The sequence below is a fragment of the Halichoerus grypus genome, chromosome 4 (assembly GCF_964656455.1).
Source record: "Halichoerus grypus chromosome 4, mHalGry1.hap1.1, whole genome shotgun sequence".
NCBI classification, from domain to species: Eukaryota; Metazoa; Chordata; class Mammalia; order Carnivora; family Phocidae; genus Halichoerus; species Halichoerus grypus.
The window spans coordinates 149798221-149817312 of NC_135715.1; the positions used below are offsets into that span (position 1 = coordinate 149798221).

Below are 19092 nucleotides of genomic sequence, written 5' to 3' on the forward strand. Positions count from 1 at the left end.
AAATATTATAAATGGTGTCTGAAATACAAAAATTTCCTTTCAAAAGTAAAAAAAGAAAAAGAAAAAAAATAAAATAAAATAAAACAATGGGTAAAAGATTTGAGGACCTTGCACCAAAGATGTACAGATAGGAAATAAACACATGAAAAGATGCCTAACATCATTCGTCACTAGTGAAATGAAAACTAAAACAATGGAGTCCTACTACAAATTTAATATAATGGCTAAAATAGAAAATACTGACACCAAATGCTGATAAAGATGTGAAGCCAGTAAAACTTTCATACATTACTGACTGGAATGAAAATGGTACAGAAACTCTAGAAAAACAGTCCAACATTTTCTTAAAAATTTAAAGATATGATTTGACCCAGGAATCCCACTACTGGTATTTATCCTAGAGAAAGAAAATCTCATATTCCCACAGAAACCTACAAATGAATGTTTAGAGCAGTATTAGAAGGGGGGGAAGACTTCAACAAAAGAACGAATAAACAAACTGTGGAATATCCATACAATAGAATGTTACTCAGCAATAAAAAAGAGGAAACCACTGATCTACCCAACACGAATTTCAAATGCATTATGCTAAGTGAAAGAAGCTAGACTCAAAAGGTTATGTACTATATGATGCTATTTATATGAGTATCTGGAAAAGGCAAAACTGTAGGGACAAAGAACCAATCAGTAGTTGCCTGTGTTATGGTTAATTTGTGTCAACTTAACTGGGTCGTGGGGTTCCCAGATATTTGGCTAAACATTATTTCTAGGTTTGTCTAAGAGAGTATTTCCAGAGGAAGTTAGCATTTGAATCTATGGACTCATGGACTCAGTAAAGCAGACTGCCCTCCCCAATGTGAGTTGGCATCATTCAGGGCCCATTAAGGACCTGAAGAGAACAAAGAGAGGAGGAATGAAGAATTTGTTCCACTCTACCTGACTGTTGGACTGGGCCATTGGTCTCCTCCTGCACTTAGACTGGATTTACACCATCAGCTCCCCAGGTTCTCAGGCCTTCAGACTCAAACTGAATTACACCACCAGCTCTCCAGGGTGTCCAACTTGCCGAATGCAGATTGTGGGACTTTTCAGCCTCCATAATTGAGCGTACCAATCCCTTTAAATAGATAGAGAGATCGATCGATCGATCTTATTGGTTCTGTTTTTCTGGAGAACTCTGAATAATACAGATTTTAGTACTGAGAGTGGGATGCTGCTGTAATTAACAAATACCTGAAAAGGTGAAAGTGGCCTTGGAACTGGATAAGGGTACAGGCTGGAAGAGTTTTAAGGTGTGTGCTACAAAAAGTCAATATTGCCATTAAAGGACTTTTAAACATGATTCTGGCGGGGACTCAGAAAGAAAAGAGGAGAGCTGGAGAGAACTAGGGATCTGTCAAATACGCTCAGCTTCCCTTCTCAACAAAGGAGCCAAGCTTTCCTAGCTCTCTTCTATGAAATGCCTAGGGGAGTAACTGATAGTTTAATAGCACATGCAGAGAATATCAAGCCACCTTCCATCATCCTCAATATCATCTTAATTCTTTCTGGTCCTCCAAACGCTTTAGAAAATTTTGCTTGTGTATTAGTGCTTAAGAGCCAATCAACAAAGATTGATGTATTACTATACAAATGCCAGCATATGAAAGAAACTGTCAGACTTAGGAAGCAGAATTCATTATACTTAACAATTCTTGGCAAAGTGAAACCCCACACAATCTAAATTTCAAACAGTGGACTACCTAGCTCTGGCTATCTTCCAATTGTTGCTTACTGCTGCAGTATCTATCTATAGGCAATACTGCTTGCCGGATACAATTTCATCAGTCCTTTTCCCTTCCGATTTCTTCTTAAGAAAACATACTCTCTTGTAACTCTCTTCTTCCTATGGATTTTCCCCAAACTTTAGACTAAAAGCTAAGTTAAATATTTTCCCTTTTTGGCTGCCATTAGTTATTCCTCCTAGTTTCCCCAATAACTCATGTCTCAATTCCACAAAACATTCCTTCAAAATAAAAATGTAGGTATCTTTCAATCCTGCAATACCTATTCTAGGAAGCTCTCCTATAGCAATAGCAACAAATTTATGTGTTCTATAGCACTATTTGCCACTTTAAAAATGGAAATGACTAAATACCCACCTTTGAGACAATGATTTAATCAATTATGGTACATTTACTCTACAGAATACTATGCAGTCATTAAAAAGATAAAATCTGTATGCAGTGAAAGCATAAGAGAATAAAGAATTCTGTAGTGCACTGTACTGAAGAATAATGTTAAGGTATATATATACCTAGAAAAATATCAGGAAGCACATACACCAAATTTTCAATGGTGGAGATATTTGTGGGGTATAAGATGGGCTGGGATCATTCTAACCATATTTCTGTACTGAAATTATTTTACTGCAAATCTGTACTAACGTTGAATTTTTAAAATATTTTTTAACCTGCACAAGTTTAACAAACACGTATTCATCATGTTAAACATCCTCACAGAAATCTTTTTTTCTCATGTTACAGTCTTACTTTCTTCAGCACACAATCTGATTTACTTGTCTCTCTCCCGTTGGATCCCGTCTGTCTTGCGCTGTGCCTCACAATAATTATTTAATAATTGTTATTTGTCTCCAGAAAAACTGAAGAGTTATCGTAAATTTTAACATATCAAGAGGTAACGCGTACAAGTCAGATCTCCTGTTCCTGCTAAAATTAAGCTGTCAGTGGCTCTTCACTCTTCGTAGTGATACAGAGCTGGCAGAGAGGATCGATAAATGTTTACTGGATGAGTGAGTGAAGATAAGCACCTCTAATATACAGGGACCACAAAAACCAAAAGTACATAACTTTACAAAAAGAGTATAGAGTATGTTAAGGCTTCCTCACCCACAGGCACGGTCGACTAATGGGGGGAAGCTAAAACCAAAGCAACAGGCACAGAAGAACCCGTAGCAAGACATGGAACTTGGGCGGGGGTGGGAGGGAATGTCAGATCAGTCCGAGCGGCTCCATCGAATCGGTGAAAGAAAGATGCACCAGAATCCCGGAGCAGGAGCCAGGCGTCCAAAGAAAAAAGCAAGGCCCTCGGAGTTGTGGAGATTCTACAGGAACCTATGGTACGCTCAGCGGAACAGGAGAAAATGACGGCTAATGGGTGGAGAAACAGCTAGGCAAGAAGTAGACAGCTACCTTTCCACCCAAGAACTCAACTGCGCGGCCGAGAAACCAAGCGCTACAGAACGCCGGCGTCATCTCTCAGAGCCCGAATCAAAGCGGAGAAAGAAGCGGCCTGGTGGGTGGGGAAGGGAGGCGACTGGAGGTCACGTGATAGGACACCCTTCTCTTCTGGCGGAAGAAGATATATAATCAAATTTACAGGGCCAGAGAAAAGAAAATTAGTACTAAATAAAAGTTCAGGGGTGTCTAATATAAATTCATTGTCTCTATGTCTCTGTTTCGCTTCTACCTTTTTTACATGTGTCCTAATTTAACGTTTCCCACACAAAAGATGGCGGCACATATGCTGGGTCCTACCATCGAGACTGAAGCCTAGAGGGGCCCAGGCACGGGTTGTGTGGGCTGCGACTCGTGTTCTACGGCCCGGCCTCCCTAAAGGAAATCCTGGGCGGGCTCACGAGCGTGAGCTCCTGCATCTGCGCAAAGATGGTGGAGGAGGAGAGTGTCCGCGTGGTTCGTTGTGGCGGCAGCGAGTTGAACTTCAGGAGAGCGGTGTTTTCTGCAGATTCTAAGTATGGGGCCCCCGCGCATTGCCAACCGGGCTGAGGGACGTGAGTCGCCCGGGGGGTGGGAGGAAAGAACTGTCAGGCTCGTCCGGACTCGCAAACCGCGTTCTGGGCTCAGGGAAGGGGGAGGGTGCGGGGGAGCTCCCAGGGCACGCGTGAGGGAGCCGGTGTCTGAGTGCTGTTAAGAGCAGTGAGAAACCACTTCGTGCCGTGGCACCGCAGGCTGGGGCGCGCTTCTCCTTCTCAATACAGTTTACCTGCAAGTAGATTGAGGGACCGGGGGCGAGCCCACGTGTCCAGAATCAGCTCCGCGTTGGGGGCGGCGAAAAAGTCCAGGCACAGGTTATGTACGCTGCCGCTCTTGCAATACCACGAGGAGTATTCCTCTTTCGGAAAGAATCGGGACTTTGAGTTACTGAGAAAGTGAAGATGTCCGTTTTCTCCACACTGCCCTATTCTCTGAAAGGGTATTTTGGCAGCCTTTTGCAGCTTTTCCTGGGTACGGATGTTAGATTCTGTGCGGGATAATAACATACATAAACCTTGGTCCCTTTTCTCGGGAGTTCAGTATAGCTGGAAACCACACTACTCGCTGGGTTCAAAACCCGGTTCTCCCATCGTGTGAGCTTTGCAAGTTTTTAATCTTTGCCTCAGTTGCCTCGTCTGTAAAACAGGAATGCTATTTTGTAGTCTGTCTCATAGGGTTGTTGAGAGGGTTAATTGCTTTAATACATATGAAGCAGGTAAAATAAGCCTGGCAGTTAATGGCTCAGTGTGTGTCAGCTGTCATCATCATTATTGCTCTGTTGTCAGCATCATCTAGAAGTGACGCGATGTAGGAAGAGATTTCAAATCATTTAAGGACAGAGTAGCCCTTAGTAAAAACGCTATCTTAGAAGAGTAAAGATTATATCTTATGAAAGTTTGTATCCCTCACAATATCTTGCTTATGAGTATATGATAGTTGTTGAATGCATACATGACTGAAGGAATTTTCATAAACTGTCCTAGAGGCAAAAAAAAAGAAGAATCATCCTTGGTCTTTACATGAAAGAGGATTTTGTTGATATTCATTTTCTAAATCAGGAAGAAACCCAGACGTCAAAAGGGTGCCGAAGTTCTGCCACTTTGGACTTACATCTAGATAGCCAGTTTCTTGTTCCAGTGTACTGGAACTCTACACCTTATTCGCTATAAGGAGATTCACTGTGTTTCATTTGCTCAGTCCTACAATTTAAGTATTTGTCAGCTGTCTATTATAACAGGCTGACATAACAAAAGCTAACTTTAATATGGATCCTACCTTCAAGACCTTACAATCTAACGAGGAAAAGGAAATAATAATTAATGTTAATTTAAATAATTTTATAATTAATAATAATTGTAACATGTTTCATACTGTGGTACTTTGGGAGTTCATAAGAAGGAGAGAGTACTTCAGACTGGTGAGGTTCCTGAGGAAGTCCTTTAGGCTAGGCCTAAATAGGTGAATGGTATTTTGACTAGGGGATGTAGACAGAAGGCATTCCAAATAGGGGGCACAGTACAAGCAAAAGGAATGAACAGACTGCTGAACAGACTGTGGTACAGTTAGCTAGTGTGAATGGTATATGAAGAGAGCTAGTGTGGTTGGAAAAGGAACATGAAGCCAGTTCTTGTTTGGTCCAAAGAGTGTATTTCTTTTTTAATTCCCTAGATGGAGGGTGGTGGGAGGTAACATGTTGTGGTTTCTTCAAGAAAAATTAATCCAAAAACTGTGTATAAAACTATGTAATAAGTGGTGGAGAACAGCAAGATCGGAAGTGGGTTGGCTTAGCATACTTGAGGTGCAGTGTTGGCATGGAAGGGAGAGTGATGTAGTGAAAGTTTCCCTTCAGTAGTAGGACCTTGAAAGACTAATGGGAGTTTGCCCCACCACCGATATTGGGGGAGGACATCCAGGCGAAGTGTGCAGCTTGAAATTGCTGGGGTGGGGCTGGGGGTAGGGAGTTTCATGTGTGTAAGTCAGTATAGTTGCAGCATAAGGGAAGTGGTAGAAGAATCTGGAAAAGTATAGACAGGACTTAAAAGGCGAATGCAGGCATCCAAGCAAGAGATTGCTTTGGCCTGAACTAAGATAATATTGAAGACGAAAAGACAGAATTTTGGAGTGATCTGGCAATTAGGATTAACGAGAAGATGTTGAGTTCATTTTGGGGCCTGATGAGTGTAAGGTACCTGTGAAACAACCAGGTGGGCCAAGCAAGCGGTAGGTAGAAATTCAGTCCTGAAGGTTGGGGAATTTGGTGAAGATTTAGATGTGTTGGTGTTGTTGTTGTTTGGTTTTTGTCTGTATAGAAGGTAGTAATTAAAATCAGTTCTCTAGCAAATTAATAGGGTTATAATGAACTCATCAAGGATTTGAATATTATCTAAAAGATACTATAGGGGTTGGCTAGGTTATACAGAAAGAAGGTAATTTTGTATTTTGCTTCAAGGAACTTATCAAGAAAGCTGAAATAGTAAATAAAACAATAGAATTGTGAAATTTTAGCTGTCTCCTCTTGGTCACTGGGGCCTCTTGGAACTAGGACACAAAAACTGTTCTGCCTACTTGAGAAGGTTGTTATGAGAGGCAAGCCGAGAGGTGAGTATACATGAGAGTAGATGGCATTCCTGTATCAGGTATTACTGACTCCCGGTCCAGCACTGTTGGTATTACATCCTGTTACTTCCCACATTTATAGGATGCTCTGCATTAGGTTGCTAGGATATAGAAAATTTAAAAAGTGGGTCATTTTTGCCTTTTGCATTCTTAAATTCCCACAAAGCTAATGTCCGACTCTAAATATTTTTCTTTTGCAGACCATTCTGCGTACTGCTGCTGTAATACTTTTCCTTAAGTGTTACTGTCATAATAATATTACTCTCACCCTTATTCCTAGTCTTACTCCGAACGCTGTAACAATCTTCTGTTGCCTTCCTTAACTATAGCTCTTTTCTCTGGCTTATGAAGCTTCCCTGATCTAGCTTAACTCTGCTTATCCCGTTGTGTTTCTTGACATAACCCATTGTACACACTTTGCTTGTTAGATAGGTACATTTCCTGTCTCTTGTAGGTTCTGTGTTTGTTATTTCCCAGCTTTTGCTTATGTTGCTATTCTTTTTCCTTCCCAGCTCTTAAATTATGCATCCTTCAGAGCCTCATTTAAGTTCTGGTTCCTGCTTGAAAGCATCCCTAACTTCTTTCTTCTCCGCTTCATCAACAAAGATGATTGAGTCCTGTGTGACAGGCATTGTGGTGGGTGCTTTACATGCATTTCTGTCTGCAGGATTTAGGTATTATCCTAATTTTATGGAAGCATTTATTGAGTGTATACTGTGTGTATTATGGGTGCATTTGCATGTGTTGTTTCATTTCGTCCTCATAATAACCCTGTGAGGAAGTGTTATCTGCATCTTAAAGTGGAGAACAGTGATGTTTTAGAGAAGTAAATTCTCCCAACATTAGTCAGCCCATATGTGGCAAAGCTGGCGTTTGAATCCATTTGTGTTTGACTAGTTAAAAATGCATTCTTTTCCTACCATACTATATTTCTGTTATTAGATTTATAATAAGTACACACACCCTTCCTCCCCTGAAAGAGCTTACAGTCTGGTAGGGGAAGTCTTTCAGTATGCCATGTGGTAGGTGCCGTGATAGAGCTAAGCCTACCTACCATCTTGTAGAAACATTCAGAGTGGTGCTGATCTGGAGTGAGAAAATGTGGGAAGGCTTCACCTGAGCTGAATCTTATCTTAAGGAAGTAGTCATAAGAAAGAGTGTTCTGTGTAGACCGAAAAATTTACAGAAGTATAGAGAGAGCATATCATTTGGGGGCTTGCATTCAAATTTAAAGCCATTCTCTACCTAGGAGCAAGGAGATAGGAAATTCCTTTCCTCTGGGGAAGCATATCAGAGTCAGGTGTTTTCTTGGCACACCGTGCCCCCTCCCCCCACCATCATCTAAAGGACTGCCTAGAGGACCTATTAGTACTAATGGAGTATGTCTGCGGGGAGTACGAGGATGTTGGAGCTGTGAACCACTTGAGTAGAGCATGGTTTTCAAGTGAAAAAGTAGTTCCAGGTAGACCGGCTCAAATCACCAAAGGCCTTAAGAGTTTCGATCATATCCTAAAGGCAGTGGGAAAACACTGACAAATTGTAATTTAATTTTACCTCTAAGGAAGTAATGTCAAATTTGCAAAATTAATCTGGTATGAGTAGGAAAGATGAATTGAAGGGCCACACCTAGAGACTATAGGAAACCCTTAAGAGTGGTCCAGGCTGGAGATGCTAAGACTCTGAATTAAGTTACTCATGGGAATAAAGAGGAGGATCCAGCCATAAGGGTAACCATAAATCTCAGATGTTTTGTTGCTTGAACTTCCTTAATCTATTAGACAGTTAAACACAACCATTTCCTGACTGTCTCCTGGCTACAGCACTTATAAAATGCATCCTGATTTCAGAGAGGTGAACATGTGAAAAAGGAAGTGTCTTAGAACTGACTGATAAAATAGGGTAATGGTAACCCTGGTCAGCATTAGAAGATTTACTCTTTTGTTACTTTGTAATTTTTATTGGTTCATTTTATCCATTTAGTTTACCAAATCTTTGAGGATCCTGTGGGTTCTGTTAAACAAACTAGAGTGGACCTTGGGAATCAAAGATAAATTAAGGCCTTTGCCCTATCACAGCTTATGGCCAGATAAGGAAGGTAGATACATATGTAAACAATTTCAGCACAACATGAAAAAGATCTATGTAAACAATTTCAGCACAACATGGAAAATACTAGGATCAAGTCGTGTACAGGGTGCTTTGAGAGCACAGAGAAGAGGTCTAGCCTAGGAATTCTGTGGTTTGTACCTTCTATAGTGTGTGGGAAAACCCCCTGCCAGGCATGTATGATGTTTAGTAATGGCACAGAACAAACATTTTTTACTTTGTAGACATTAGAAGATTTGTACCTCTGAGCTTTGTTCTCTGGTTATATCCATAATGAAAATTGTCAAATAAATATTGCCCCCCACTTAACTGCTTTTAGTAATTTAGTAGCCTCTGCCACAAATCCAAAAAGCAAAACCAACATTTTAGCAACAAGAAAAAGAACTGTCACAAAGTCTTTACACTCTGCTATAAAAGAGGCCTTGCCAACTAGAGAGAACTTTGACTTAGTGTTTATAAGGTGGTGTCTCCAGTGAACAGTGAAGAGTGCGGGACATGGGAAGATGCTGTCAGAGTAATGGTGTATAGTAAGTGAATATATAGCACACAATTTTTAATATATAGTTCTTGAAAGTATTGTTTTGAAAGAAACCTCTGTTGGCAAGTTAAAAAATTTTTCATGGACTATAGAAAAAATTATGCTCTATAGAATGCATGAAACTTAATTTTTGCTTATTTCCAGGTATATCTTCTGTGTTTCTGGAGACTTTGTTAAAGTTCATAGCACAGCTACAGAAGAATGTGTACACATACTGCAAGGGCACAGAAATCTGGTGACTGGAATCCAGCTCAACCCCAACAATCATCTACAGGTGTCAAACGATTTATAAGTGACTATTTTAATACTGGCTTTGTTGTTGCCAGAAGATTGTGAATTGATTTGGGCTGGGAAACTTTCCAGGTTGTAATTAGAAAAATACAGGTATCCCTTGCTTTTCAAAAGTTTGTATTATGCTACTTCGTTTTTACAAAGAAAGAAAGAAGAAAAGCAAAAATAGCATTCAGTACTTATTTTGCAGCGAGGTGTTACAGAGGCAGCGTGCGCACCTTCCAGCGAGAGTAGCACATCAGTCTCCTTCCCCAGGAGCTACACTCAGCATCTCAGCACCAAACCACCGTAGCTTTAAACTGTCTGCTGTGAGCATCTGTGCTCACATCATACGTCCATTAGCAAGATGAGTCCTAGGGTATCAGAAAAGCCTAAGAGAGGTTATTTTTGGGGTCTGGGAACACTCAGAATTTTTCCACATGAATTAATGGTAACTGCTGCTTCTTTTACAAAAGATTTCGTAAGAATACTTTTCTCATAGCAGGGGAAGCCTGTATGTTGATTATCTGATTCAGGATATTTTTCACATATATTTAGTTTTTAAAATAGGGTCACAGCCTAGAACTGCATTGCCCCTCATTCTGTGAACCATTTGTTCCAAAGGATGCTACTAGGTGTTGCTTGAAAGAAGACATTCTTGGCTATATGAGTTTCTGAAATTCAGGGCTAGGCACAGTTAGATGAATTTCTTGGTTGTAGATCCTCTCAGGTCCTTTTATAAGCATTGTGAATATCCAAAAGGGGTGTTTCTCAAGTTTATATGCCTTGAACCCTTTGGTTTCTGGAACACGTTTTTGAAAATGCTGGCTAAAAGGGATCGATGCTGTAGATCTGTCCCTTATAGATGAGGCTCTTCGGTGTTGACGCACATGTTACCTAATCTCAAGGCCAGTGCTGGACAAGAAGGGCTTCAGTGGATGGACCGGTTAATTTCAGGGCGAACTTGGGAGTCCAGTTTAATGCAGATCCTTCCACTCACCCCACAAAGCAGCTCTTCTCAGAATTCAAAAATAATGAAATGTCATTTTAATTCTGTCCTTACATTTCAGCAGCTGCTAAAGAGATCTCAAAAACATTTCACTCTTGCTCTCATTTTTGATCAAGTTCCATTTTTCTAGATTAGTCACAGCTAACTTGGAAGTTATTGCTTGATACAAGAATAGGTTTGCATTGCCATTTACTGTATTATCACAGAGGAAGTAGGGCATAAAGTGACAATGATCTTTTCTTTCCAAAGTTAAATGAACTACTGTGAAAATCAAAGTTAAGTAGCTTTTCTGCAGGGTGCAAGCACACATTTCTTTTTCCTTGCTGTCCTCTGAGGGTTTGACAAAACAGCTTAGTGTTATGTGTAGCATTTGAATGTTTTTCATAGCAGAGATATCCTTTCTTTAAAATTGGAATTTGTGAAGTCTGTATTACCAAATTTTGTAGCAAAACAAAAAACAACATATACAAAGCATAAAAGATCTATTTCATGTTACTGAAAGTTAATAAAATTACAGGAGGATAATTTTATTGACAGGTTTGGTTGAGGTGATAGGGAGTGCAGATTCTCTGGACTTCAGAGTCATGGGATTTGTGTGCTAACCATTGTTTTGACAGTGATTGTATGGTTGCCTTATATTTTACTGATCCATGTTCATGATTTTTCCTTTGTATGTAGTACTTGTAATGTATATTTCTACTTATTATAATTCTTTTACTTGAATAGGTAATAGTCATCATTTTCTGTTCTCTGATTCCATGTCCTCACTGGCAGAAATCTTAAAATTGCCACTTTCAGAAAACTTGAAATTCTTCATAAACATTATAAGCGAAGTATTTTTCACAGTAACAGCAACAAGTAATCCGCTGTTACCTTAGTCAAATTAAGTCCATTGGGACAAAATAAAAGTAAAAGTACATGTTACTAAGGCCTTCTGGTGCTACCAAAGTGTGGTGCACAAACCAGCGCCACAAATGGTTGGTTACCACTCTGCAGTGAGAAGAGTGTAGAAATGGAGTGACCCAAAACTTTAGAGCACTTCGACATTGCCACAGCGTCCAAGTGCATAATAACTTCTGTTGTGTTTTACAAAAGTATTGTTCCTTGATGTGTTGGACATTTCTTTCTTTCTTTCCTTTTTTTTTTGAAAAACAGGACATTCTCAGGTCATCTGAGAAGCACTCCTTTAATACCCACGTAAGATGAAAGCGGTTCTGCTAATAAAAGCACACTGGGTGCTAGGAGAAATACTAGCAAGCTCTGAAGTGCTATTCATAGCTCCATGACTTACCATCTCCCTCTTGAAGCTAGAGCGTTGACTTTTGTCCCCCCTCATGTATCATATGACCTCACTGATATGAGGAATTCTTAATCTCAGGAAACAAACTGAGGGTTGCTGGAGTGGGGGGTGGGGTGGGAGGGATGGGGTGGCTGGGTGATAGACACTGGGGAGGGTATGTGTTGTGGTGAGCACTGTGTATTGTGTAAGACTGTTGAATCACAGATCTGTACCTCTGAAACAAATAATGCAATATATGTTAAGAAGAAAAAAAAGATAGGAGGGGAAGAATGAAGGGGGGACATCGGAGGGGGAGACGAACCATGAGAGACTATGGACTCTGAGAAACAAACTGAGGGTTCTAGAGGGGAGGGGGGTGGGAGGATGGGTTAGCCTGGTGATGGGTATTAAAGAGGGCACATTCTGCATGGAGCACTGGGTGTTATGCACAAACAGTGAATCATGGAACACTACGTCAAAAACTAATGATATAATGTATGGTGATTAACACAACAATAAAAAAAATTTAAAAAAATACAAAAAGCTGTGATTAGATTTTCTATTTTGTAAAAACAGTATGAGTAGATGACTCTGCCTCTTTAAGGCTAATAATTTAATGAACAGAAAATGTCTTCTGTATCACATAATTATTCGTTTGATATCTTAATGAAGTTCTATTTTATAATTTTGTACTATTTTTACCCTTTTAGTTGTATTCTTGTTCCTTTGATGGCACCATTAAACTGTGGGACTATATAGATGGCATTTTAATAAAGGTACGTGTTTTGATCTTCTATTTTTCTTATTTGGAAAGGGATGGCAACATCATTTAATGACAGACACATTGTTCTCTTCTATAAGGCCTAATCTTTAGATAGCCTTTTTTTTTTTTTTTAAAGATTTTATTTATTTGACAGAGAGACAAAGCGAGAGAGGAACACAAGCAGGGACAGAGGGAGAGGGAGAAGCAGGCTTCCCGCTGAGCAGGGAGCCCGATGCGGGGCTCGATCCCAGCACTCTGGGATCATGACCTGAGCCGAAGGCAGACGCTTAACGACTGAGCCACCCAGGCGCCCCTAGATAGCCTTTCTAAACAAGTTGTGAAAGTCACACACCATAAAAGAAAAGAAAGTTGACTATTTGAAAATTTTAAACTTGTAACAAAAAGATGAGCAATAAAATCAGAAGAAAATACTTACAAGAGTTACTATCCCTAATATACAGAAAATACACAGAAAACCAATAAGGAAAAACTAATAACCTAGTAGGAAAAAATTGGCACAGGGTGAGAATATGTAATTCACAGGAAAAAGTAACAGCCAGTAAACATGAAAAGGTGTTTAATAACCTCAGTAATAAAAAAATGACACAGCATTTTCCCCTATCAGTTTAGCCAGATTACAGACTGCAAAAACGATCTAGTGATAGGTAAAGTGTAGAGAAACAGATACTTTTATTTTTGTACATAATTAGAGTACAAATGAAAATGAAAAAATAACTTTTGCTCCAGCAATCTCACTTTTAGGAATCTCTTGTTGAAATAATGACGTGTGTGTAATAATTATAGCATTGTTTATGGAAAAAAACTGAATATAACCTTGATGTCTGTTAAAGTTTCATATTCATTCAATGGAATACCATTTAACCATTGAAAAGAAACAGGTGGACCTATATGTATTAATTTGAAAATTTATTTAACAAATATATATCGAGTGTCTTTTGTATACCAAGTATGCTGATGTTGGGATACAGCGGTGAGCAAAATGGATTAAAAAAAAAAAATCCTTGCCCTTTATGGAACTTATGTTTGGGGGTTGAGGTGAGGGTAGACAGACGATAAACAATATGGTACTTTTTATCTTTCAGACTTTCATAGTAGGGCATAAACTTCATGCCCTCTTTACTCTAGCCTGTGCTGAGGATTCTGTCTTTGTTATAATAAATAAAGAAAAACCAGGTATAGTATAATTAATTTATTTTGTTTTATATAGCATTGGATTACTCTTTCCATAGTTTCTCAAAATGTAACAGTTTGGTTTTAGTCTGAAGTTAACAGTGTTTGGAGCTGGAATTTAAATTGCTTCTGTTATTATTGCATTCATTTTGGGGAAGCTTCCCCCTAGTTCTGAAATACACAATGCAAAAATGATTACTAAATATATAGTTGTAATAATAGATTGCAGAACTCATATTTCAAAGCTGTTTTGCAGAGGTGGGCTAGAGTTTGTTTTTCTACTAACCTTAATCGGCCATTCTTAAGCGTCACTGTTCATTTTATCCGTTATTGAACACCCCTTTTGTTGATCCTGAATCTGTCAGAAATGGTATAGAAAACAGTTTGATACTAAGAGCTAGTAGTGTGATTAAATTATTCATTATCATTGGAGCATGATTTCATTGAAATTGCCATGTTTCAGAGCATTTTATGAATTCCTGGAATATCTTCAGTGGTTACAAAAATTGTCCTTTAGCAGTGAATTTGATACATCAGAACATTGACATGAGGGATATATCCAAAGAATTTTTCTAATACTGGAATTCAAGAAGGCCACTGCATCTTCTGGTGTTCTGTATAAAATATAGCTGTCTTCAGAATTCAAAAATGAAAGCTTTAGGATGTTTACTGAGCAGTCTGCTAGGTTGGCTCATGGCTCACTAGCTAAATGAATCCTTCCCATGGTATATTTTTGTTTGTTGTTTGGGTTCAGTTTAGGGGCGTGGTAATTTTGTGTGTGTGTGTTTTTGGCTGGAACAAATTTGCAGATTGTTTTATATCATGGACTTTTTTTTTTTTTTTAGATTTTATTTATCTGACAGACACAGCAAGAGAGGGAACACAAGCAGGGGGAGTGGGAGGGGGAGAAGCAGGCCTCCTGTGGAGCAGGGAGCCTGATGTGGGGCTCGATCCCAGGACCCTGGGATCATGACCTGAGCCGAAGGCAGACGCTTAATGACTGAGCCACACAGGCGCCCCTATATCATGAACTTTTAAATTACCTGAGAATAGTTAAAACTATAAAAGCTAAATCTGTTTTTTAGCTAAAAATCGTTTGGTGAAGTTTGTTAATGAGTAATATCTTATCTATCAAAAATGTGACATGATGGGCGCCTGGGTGGCTCAGTCGTTAAGCGTCTGCCTTTGGCTCAGGTCATGATCCCAGGGTCCTGGGATCGAGTCCCACATCGGGCTCCCTGCTCCGCGGGAAGCCTGCTTCTCCCTCTCCCACTCCCCCTGCTTGTGTTCCCTCTCTCGCTCGCTCTCTCTCTGTCAAATAAATAAATAAAATCTTTAAAAAGAAAAAAAAAATGTGACATGAAAGAATAAAAGCAATAAGTTCAGTTTTCTTATGTAGCCCATAAACCACCTCTAAAGGATATTCCAAAAAATATTCTGGAAATGACAACATTTCTTAAAATAATTAAGTCTCCTTCCTAGTTGACGGTTTTAGATAGCCCTTTTCAGTATTTAAGTTCTGTTTTATATATAAGTGTGTGGATTCTTTATGTCTGTCCACATACTAAAAATTAAGATTCCTAATCTCCCTCACTGACAGTTGATTCATTAGTTTTGAGATTTAGTTTAGGATTCTGCATTTTTTTATTTCCCCAGATGATTAAGCTCATCCTTCACATCTGGTAACCAGTCTGTATACTAACACCACGATTCCTCAGTTGCAAGGGTAGTTGCTAATAGTTGTAGCAAAACTTTTCATCCATGTTAGTGAGGTCAGTGATTCTTAACACTGGCTGCACATTAGAATCACTCCAACTAACTTAAGATTCCCTGTGCTGGGGCCTGTTTACTTAAATATTCCCTAGTTGAGTCTAATGTGCAAGCCAGTATAGAAAACTACTGATCTAAAGTAAAGATCTTGGCATTTGCCTTTTGGAGTTAACCAAATGCTATAATGTAATCTGAATTCTATTCATGGTGGGATTAGTGTTACTCTCCAGTACTTAACACATCATGAGAACTCAACGTGTGAAAATCTATTTAGCTGTTAACGTAAAAATGTGAATCAGGCCTAAGATGGCATTTCATAGAATAGATCTAAATACATATATCCTTCATTAGTTTCATCTTTGTTCCACAATCCGAAACCAGCCTCTGATTGAAAATTGTATAAATCATGTTGAAGTATGCTTCGCTGCTTTAAAAACATTTTTGATTTACATGTCATATTTTATGGTATCATTTTTTGACCGTATGTAATTTATTCATTTAGTATCTAACTGAAAACCTACTACATGCCGGATACTATTCTGGTTGCAGAGAACAAAACAGACAATCCCAACAATAAGCAGACTAGATCAGTCATCAGATGTAATAAGGTGAAAGATGCTTTAGAGAAAAATATAGCAGGGGAGGAGAATTGGAGAAGCAGAGGCAGCGTTGGAGAAGTACATATTTAAATAATTTAAGTGGTTCTGAGAAGAATACGCTGTGCAGCAGTATTGGAGAAGCATGTTCTACAGCATTTCTAGCATGTTTGAGGAATAGCAGGGAGGTTGGATTGGAGTGATCCAGGGGAGAGTAGGTAATAAATAGCTTTATAGGCCATTGAAAGGATTTTGGTTTTTACTCTGAGTAGTTAAAAAGCTGAGTAGTTAAAAAGAGTGAAATGATCTGACTTAGTTGTACTAGATTCTCTGGCTTGACGAGAATAGACTATAGGGGGACAAGGATAGAAGTACAGAGTACAGTTAAGAGGTCCTTGCTTAGGTGGTGAGAAGTGATTGTGTTCTGGGTATCTTTGGAAGATACGGCCAACAGGGTTTGCTGATGGTTTGATGTGGGATATGAAAGGGAAGTCTAAGATAACGTAAGGAAGTCTAAGCAGCTGGGTAAATGGTGGTGCCATTTCCTGCAGTGGGTAGAGTTGGGGAAGACTAAATTTAAAAAGGAAAATCAAGAGTTCAGGGTTTGGGCATGTGAAGTTTGAGATGACTGAGAAGGCTAGAAGAACCAAGAGTTCAGAGCAAATAATCGGGCTGGAAAATGGGAAAATGGTAAATTGAGGTGTTACAGAAGTTTATATTCATTTTAATGTCTGAAGGAATAAGAAAATAGTATAGTAAAATACAGCTATTTTCTCTTGGGAGGTTTTTTAAATGGGACGTAAAGAGAACAACGTGACAGTATTATAGAAGAGGAGATATATCTTGTGACTGTGTGGCAAGCACATAGCATTTCTGAAATCCCTCGGATGGCTTGTTGCCTTTGGCTGCTCAGTTCACCAATACACCATATTCCATCTCCATTGTAAAGGGCAGCTTAATACTTTGGAATACAGAATATACCAGTAAGATAAATTGTTTTCTGTTTTAACATATATAGAGCACGTATGTGTAGGAGTTAAGAAATTAGACTTCCATTTAAAACTTGTATATTCAAATGAACAGTCCAACTTGAAGGCACATTTTGTTCAAGATAGCCTGATTTATTGCCATCAAATGAATTCTAGAGTACTAAGTAACAGTTTCATATGAATAAGTGCACATGTTCATTTTCTCTAGAGAAGATTTATATTAATATAGCTTCCTTTGGCTAGATGTTTTTCAGCTGGTTTCAGTGAAACTGCCAAAATCATCAAGCCAGGAAATAGAAGCTAAGGAGCTCTCCTTTGTTTTGGATTATATAAACCAGTCACCCAAGTGCATTGCCTTTGGAAATGAGGTAAATTTGTTTTGGTTTTCTATTTTGTACATAAAATCTCTTTGCAGCAATGTTTCCTTTGAGCATTTTATGTTATAGTCACTGAATATTGCCTTGAGTTACAGTATTTTTGTTAGGAGCTAAGAAGTTTGTTCCATTACTTTAGCATGTATTTATGGTGTAGATATTTTAGGATCCTTAATCTTTATATACTTATTCTTGTAAACCCTCTAATTGTTCAAAAAATACCAATATTTCAGCATTTGAACTCTTTCTTAGCCTGCTCCATGTAAAAGCCACTCACATCCTTTCATTTTAGACTATGTGTCTTTAGAAAATATGACCTCCCTGTCCATAATCAGTGTGCCCATTATAGAAAATTGGGAAGTTAAAAATAAAGTGAAGAAATTAAATCTTAAATCTCTTTCTAGACTTTTTCCTAAATGCATATAAAATAATTTTTCCCAAACTGAATTAGGATCTGAAGGCTTTTTAACCTTTGTTTTTACTTAACATTGCAACACAAGTGTATACTTATATGTTCATCAGAAATAATAACTATGATGTTTCTACCATGATTTAGCCTTTCCCTATTAATAATCACTTTGTTATTTTCAAGTCAAGCAGCACCGGAAGTCCCTAGATGACATTGTGGTGGCATGTTCCTGTAGTCTAAGTTTGTAGCATTTTTTTGGTTTTGTTCTAAAGAAAGCTAATTTCTTATAGTAGAGAAAACACTTTAACATTAAAGATGGACAGTACTGAGCATTGGCAAGATATGGAGCAAAGGTAAACATCCGTTCTTACCATGAGCCAGCAGTTCCACTCCTAGGTAGAGAAATGAGGAAATGACCATAAAGTGACATGTACCACAATGATTAGTATTCATAGTAACTCCAAAGTGGAAATAACCTAAATGTTCATCAACAAGAGAATAAATAATTCGTGATATATATTCATTTATTGGAATGCTACTTCATAATAATAGAAACTAAAGATACAGATAAGAGCATGAATGACTCTCAAAAAGGTGAAGGTGAGCTAGAGTTCAGACACAAAATTGTACATTGCACTATTCTGTTTATATGATGTTCTAGAACAGACAGAGAAGTAAACTGTGGTGATAGAAATCAGTGGTTGCTGACACGGGCAGGGACATTGGGAATGACTAGAAAAAGGAACAAGGAAATATTTCTGAGGTGAAGAAAATGTTCTAAATCTGGTGGTGGTGACATGGATATACATGTCAAATATGGCACTGTTTTGTATGTAAGTTGTGCCTTAATGGAAAAAATTCAAATATAGGACCTAAGTTCATCTTTTAATTTTCTATGATGATTATAAAAGGATTAGCCTTTCCATAGCTAACTATATTGTTTTATATTAATGTGCTCAATCTGCAAAAAAAAAAAAAAATGGTTACTGATGATTAACTTTTGTGATGGGAACATTTCTCGAAAAGTGTTACCTATTTTTGTGAATGTCATCTCTTTGAAATACTAGGGAGAATATGTTGCTGCAGTACGGGACTTTTACTTGTCTGTCTATTTTTTCAAAAAGAAAACAACATCGAGGTAAGAATTTCTTTTTGATAGCTTTATTTACTTGAGTTGGTTGTAATTTTATTTCATCTTCATACCTGTGATCCAGAGCTATTTCTAGTTTCATGTTGCAAGTGATTGTGAAACCACTACATTACAGAGGTAGAGTTTTTAACCCACAATGGATAAGGTTGAAGGAATTATTAGTCACAAAAACCTAGGGAGCTTTGTTCAACCAAAACCCCTTGTCCACTTAGATTCTGGTGTGCATATATGATGTCAACGTTGGATGTAGTTTGAAAAG

General features: G+C 38.5%; 2 protein-coding genes across 10 annotated transcripts in view; one reads left to right on the forward strand and one right to left on the reverse strand.

Moving 5' to 3' along the window:
- Positions 1–19092, reverse strand: part of COL5A2 (collagen type V alpha 2 chain) — a 516164-nt gene that overhangs the window by 379243 nt on the left and 117829 nt on the right. The gene's annotated exons all lie outside the window — the stretch shown is intronic.
- WDR75 (WD repeat domain 75) overlaps positions 3588–19092 on the forward strand; it is a 34339-nt gene continuing 18834 nt past the window's right edge. Inside the window, exons 1-6 of one of the 2 annotated variants that reach the window (XM_036119966.2) lie at positions 3588–3751; positions 9178–9307; positions 12302–12367; positions 13458–13548; positions 17144–17268; positions 18751–18821. In XM_036119966.2, the coding sequence (XP_035975859.2) occupies positions 3666–3751; positions 9178–9307; positions 12302–12367; positions 13458–13548; positions 17144–17268; positions 18751–18821 (569 nt within the window). In that variant the 5' untranslated portion in view covers positions 3588–3665. Of the gene's footprint in view, positions 3752–4006; positions 4213–9177; positions 9308–12301; positions 12368–13457; positions 13549–17143; positions 17269–18750; positions 18822–19092 lie in introns of those variants that run through there. The other variant, XM_078071097.1, reaches the window with a different exon arrangement.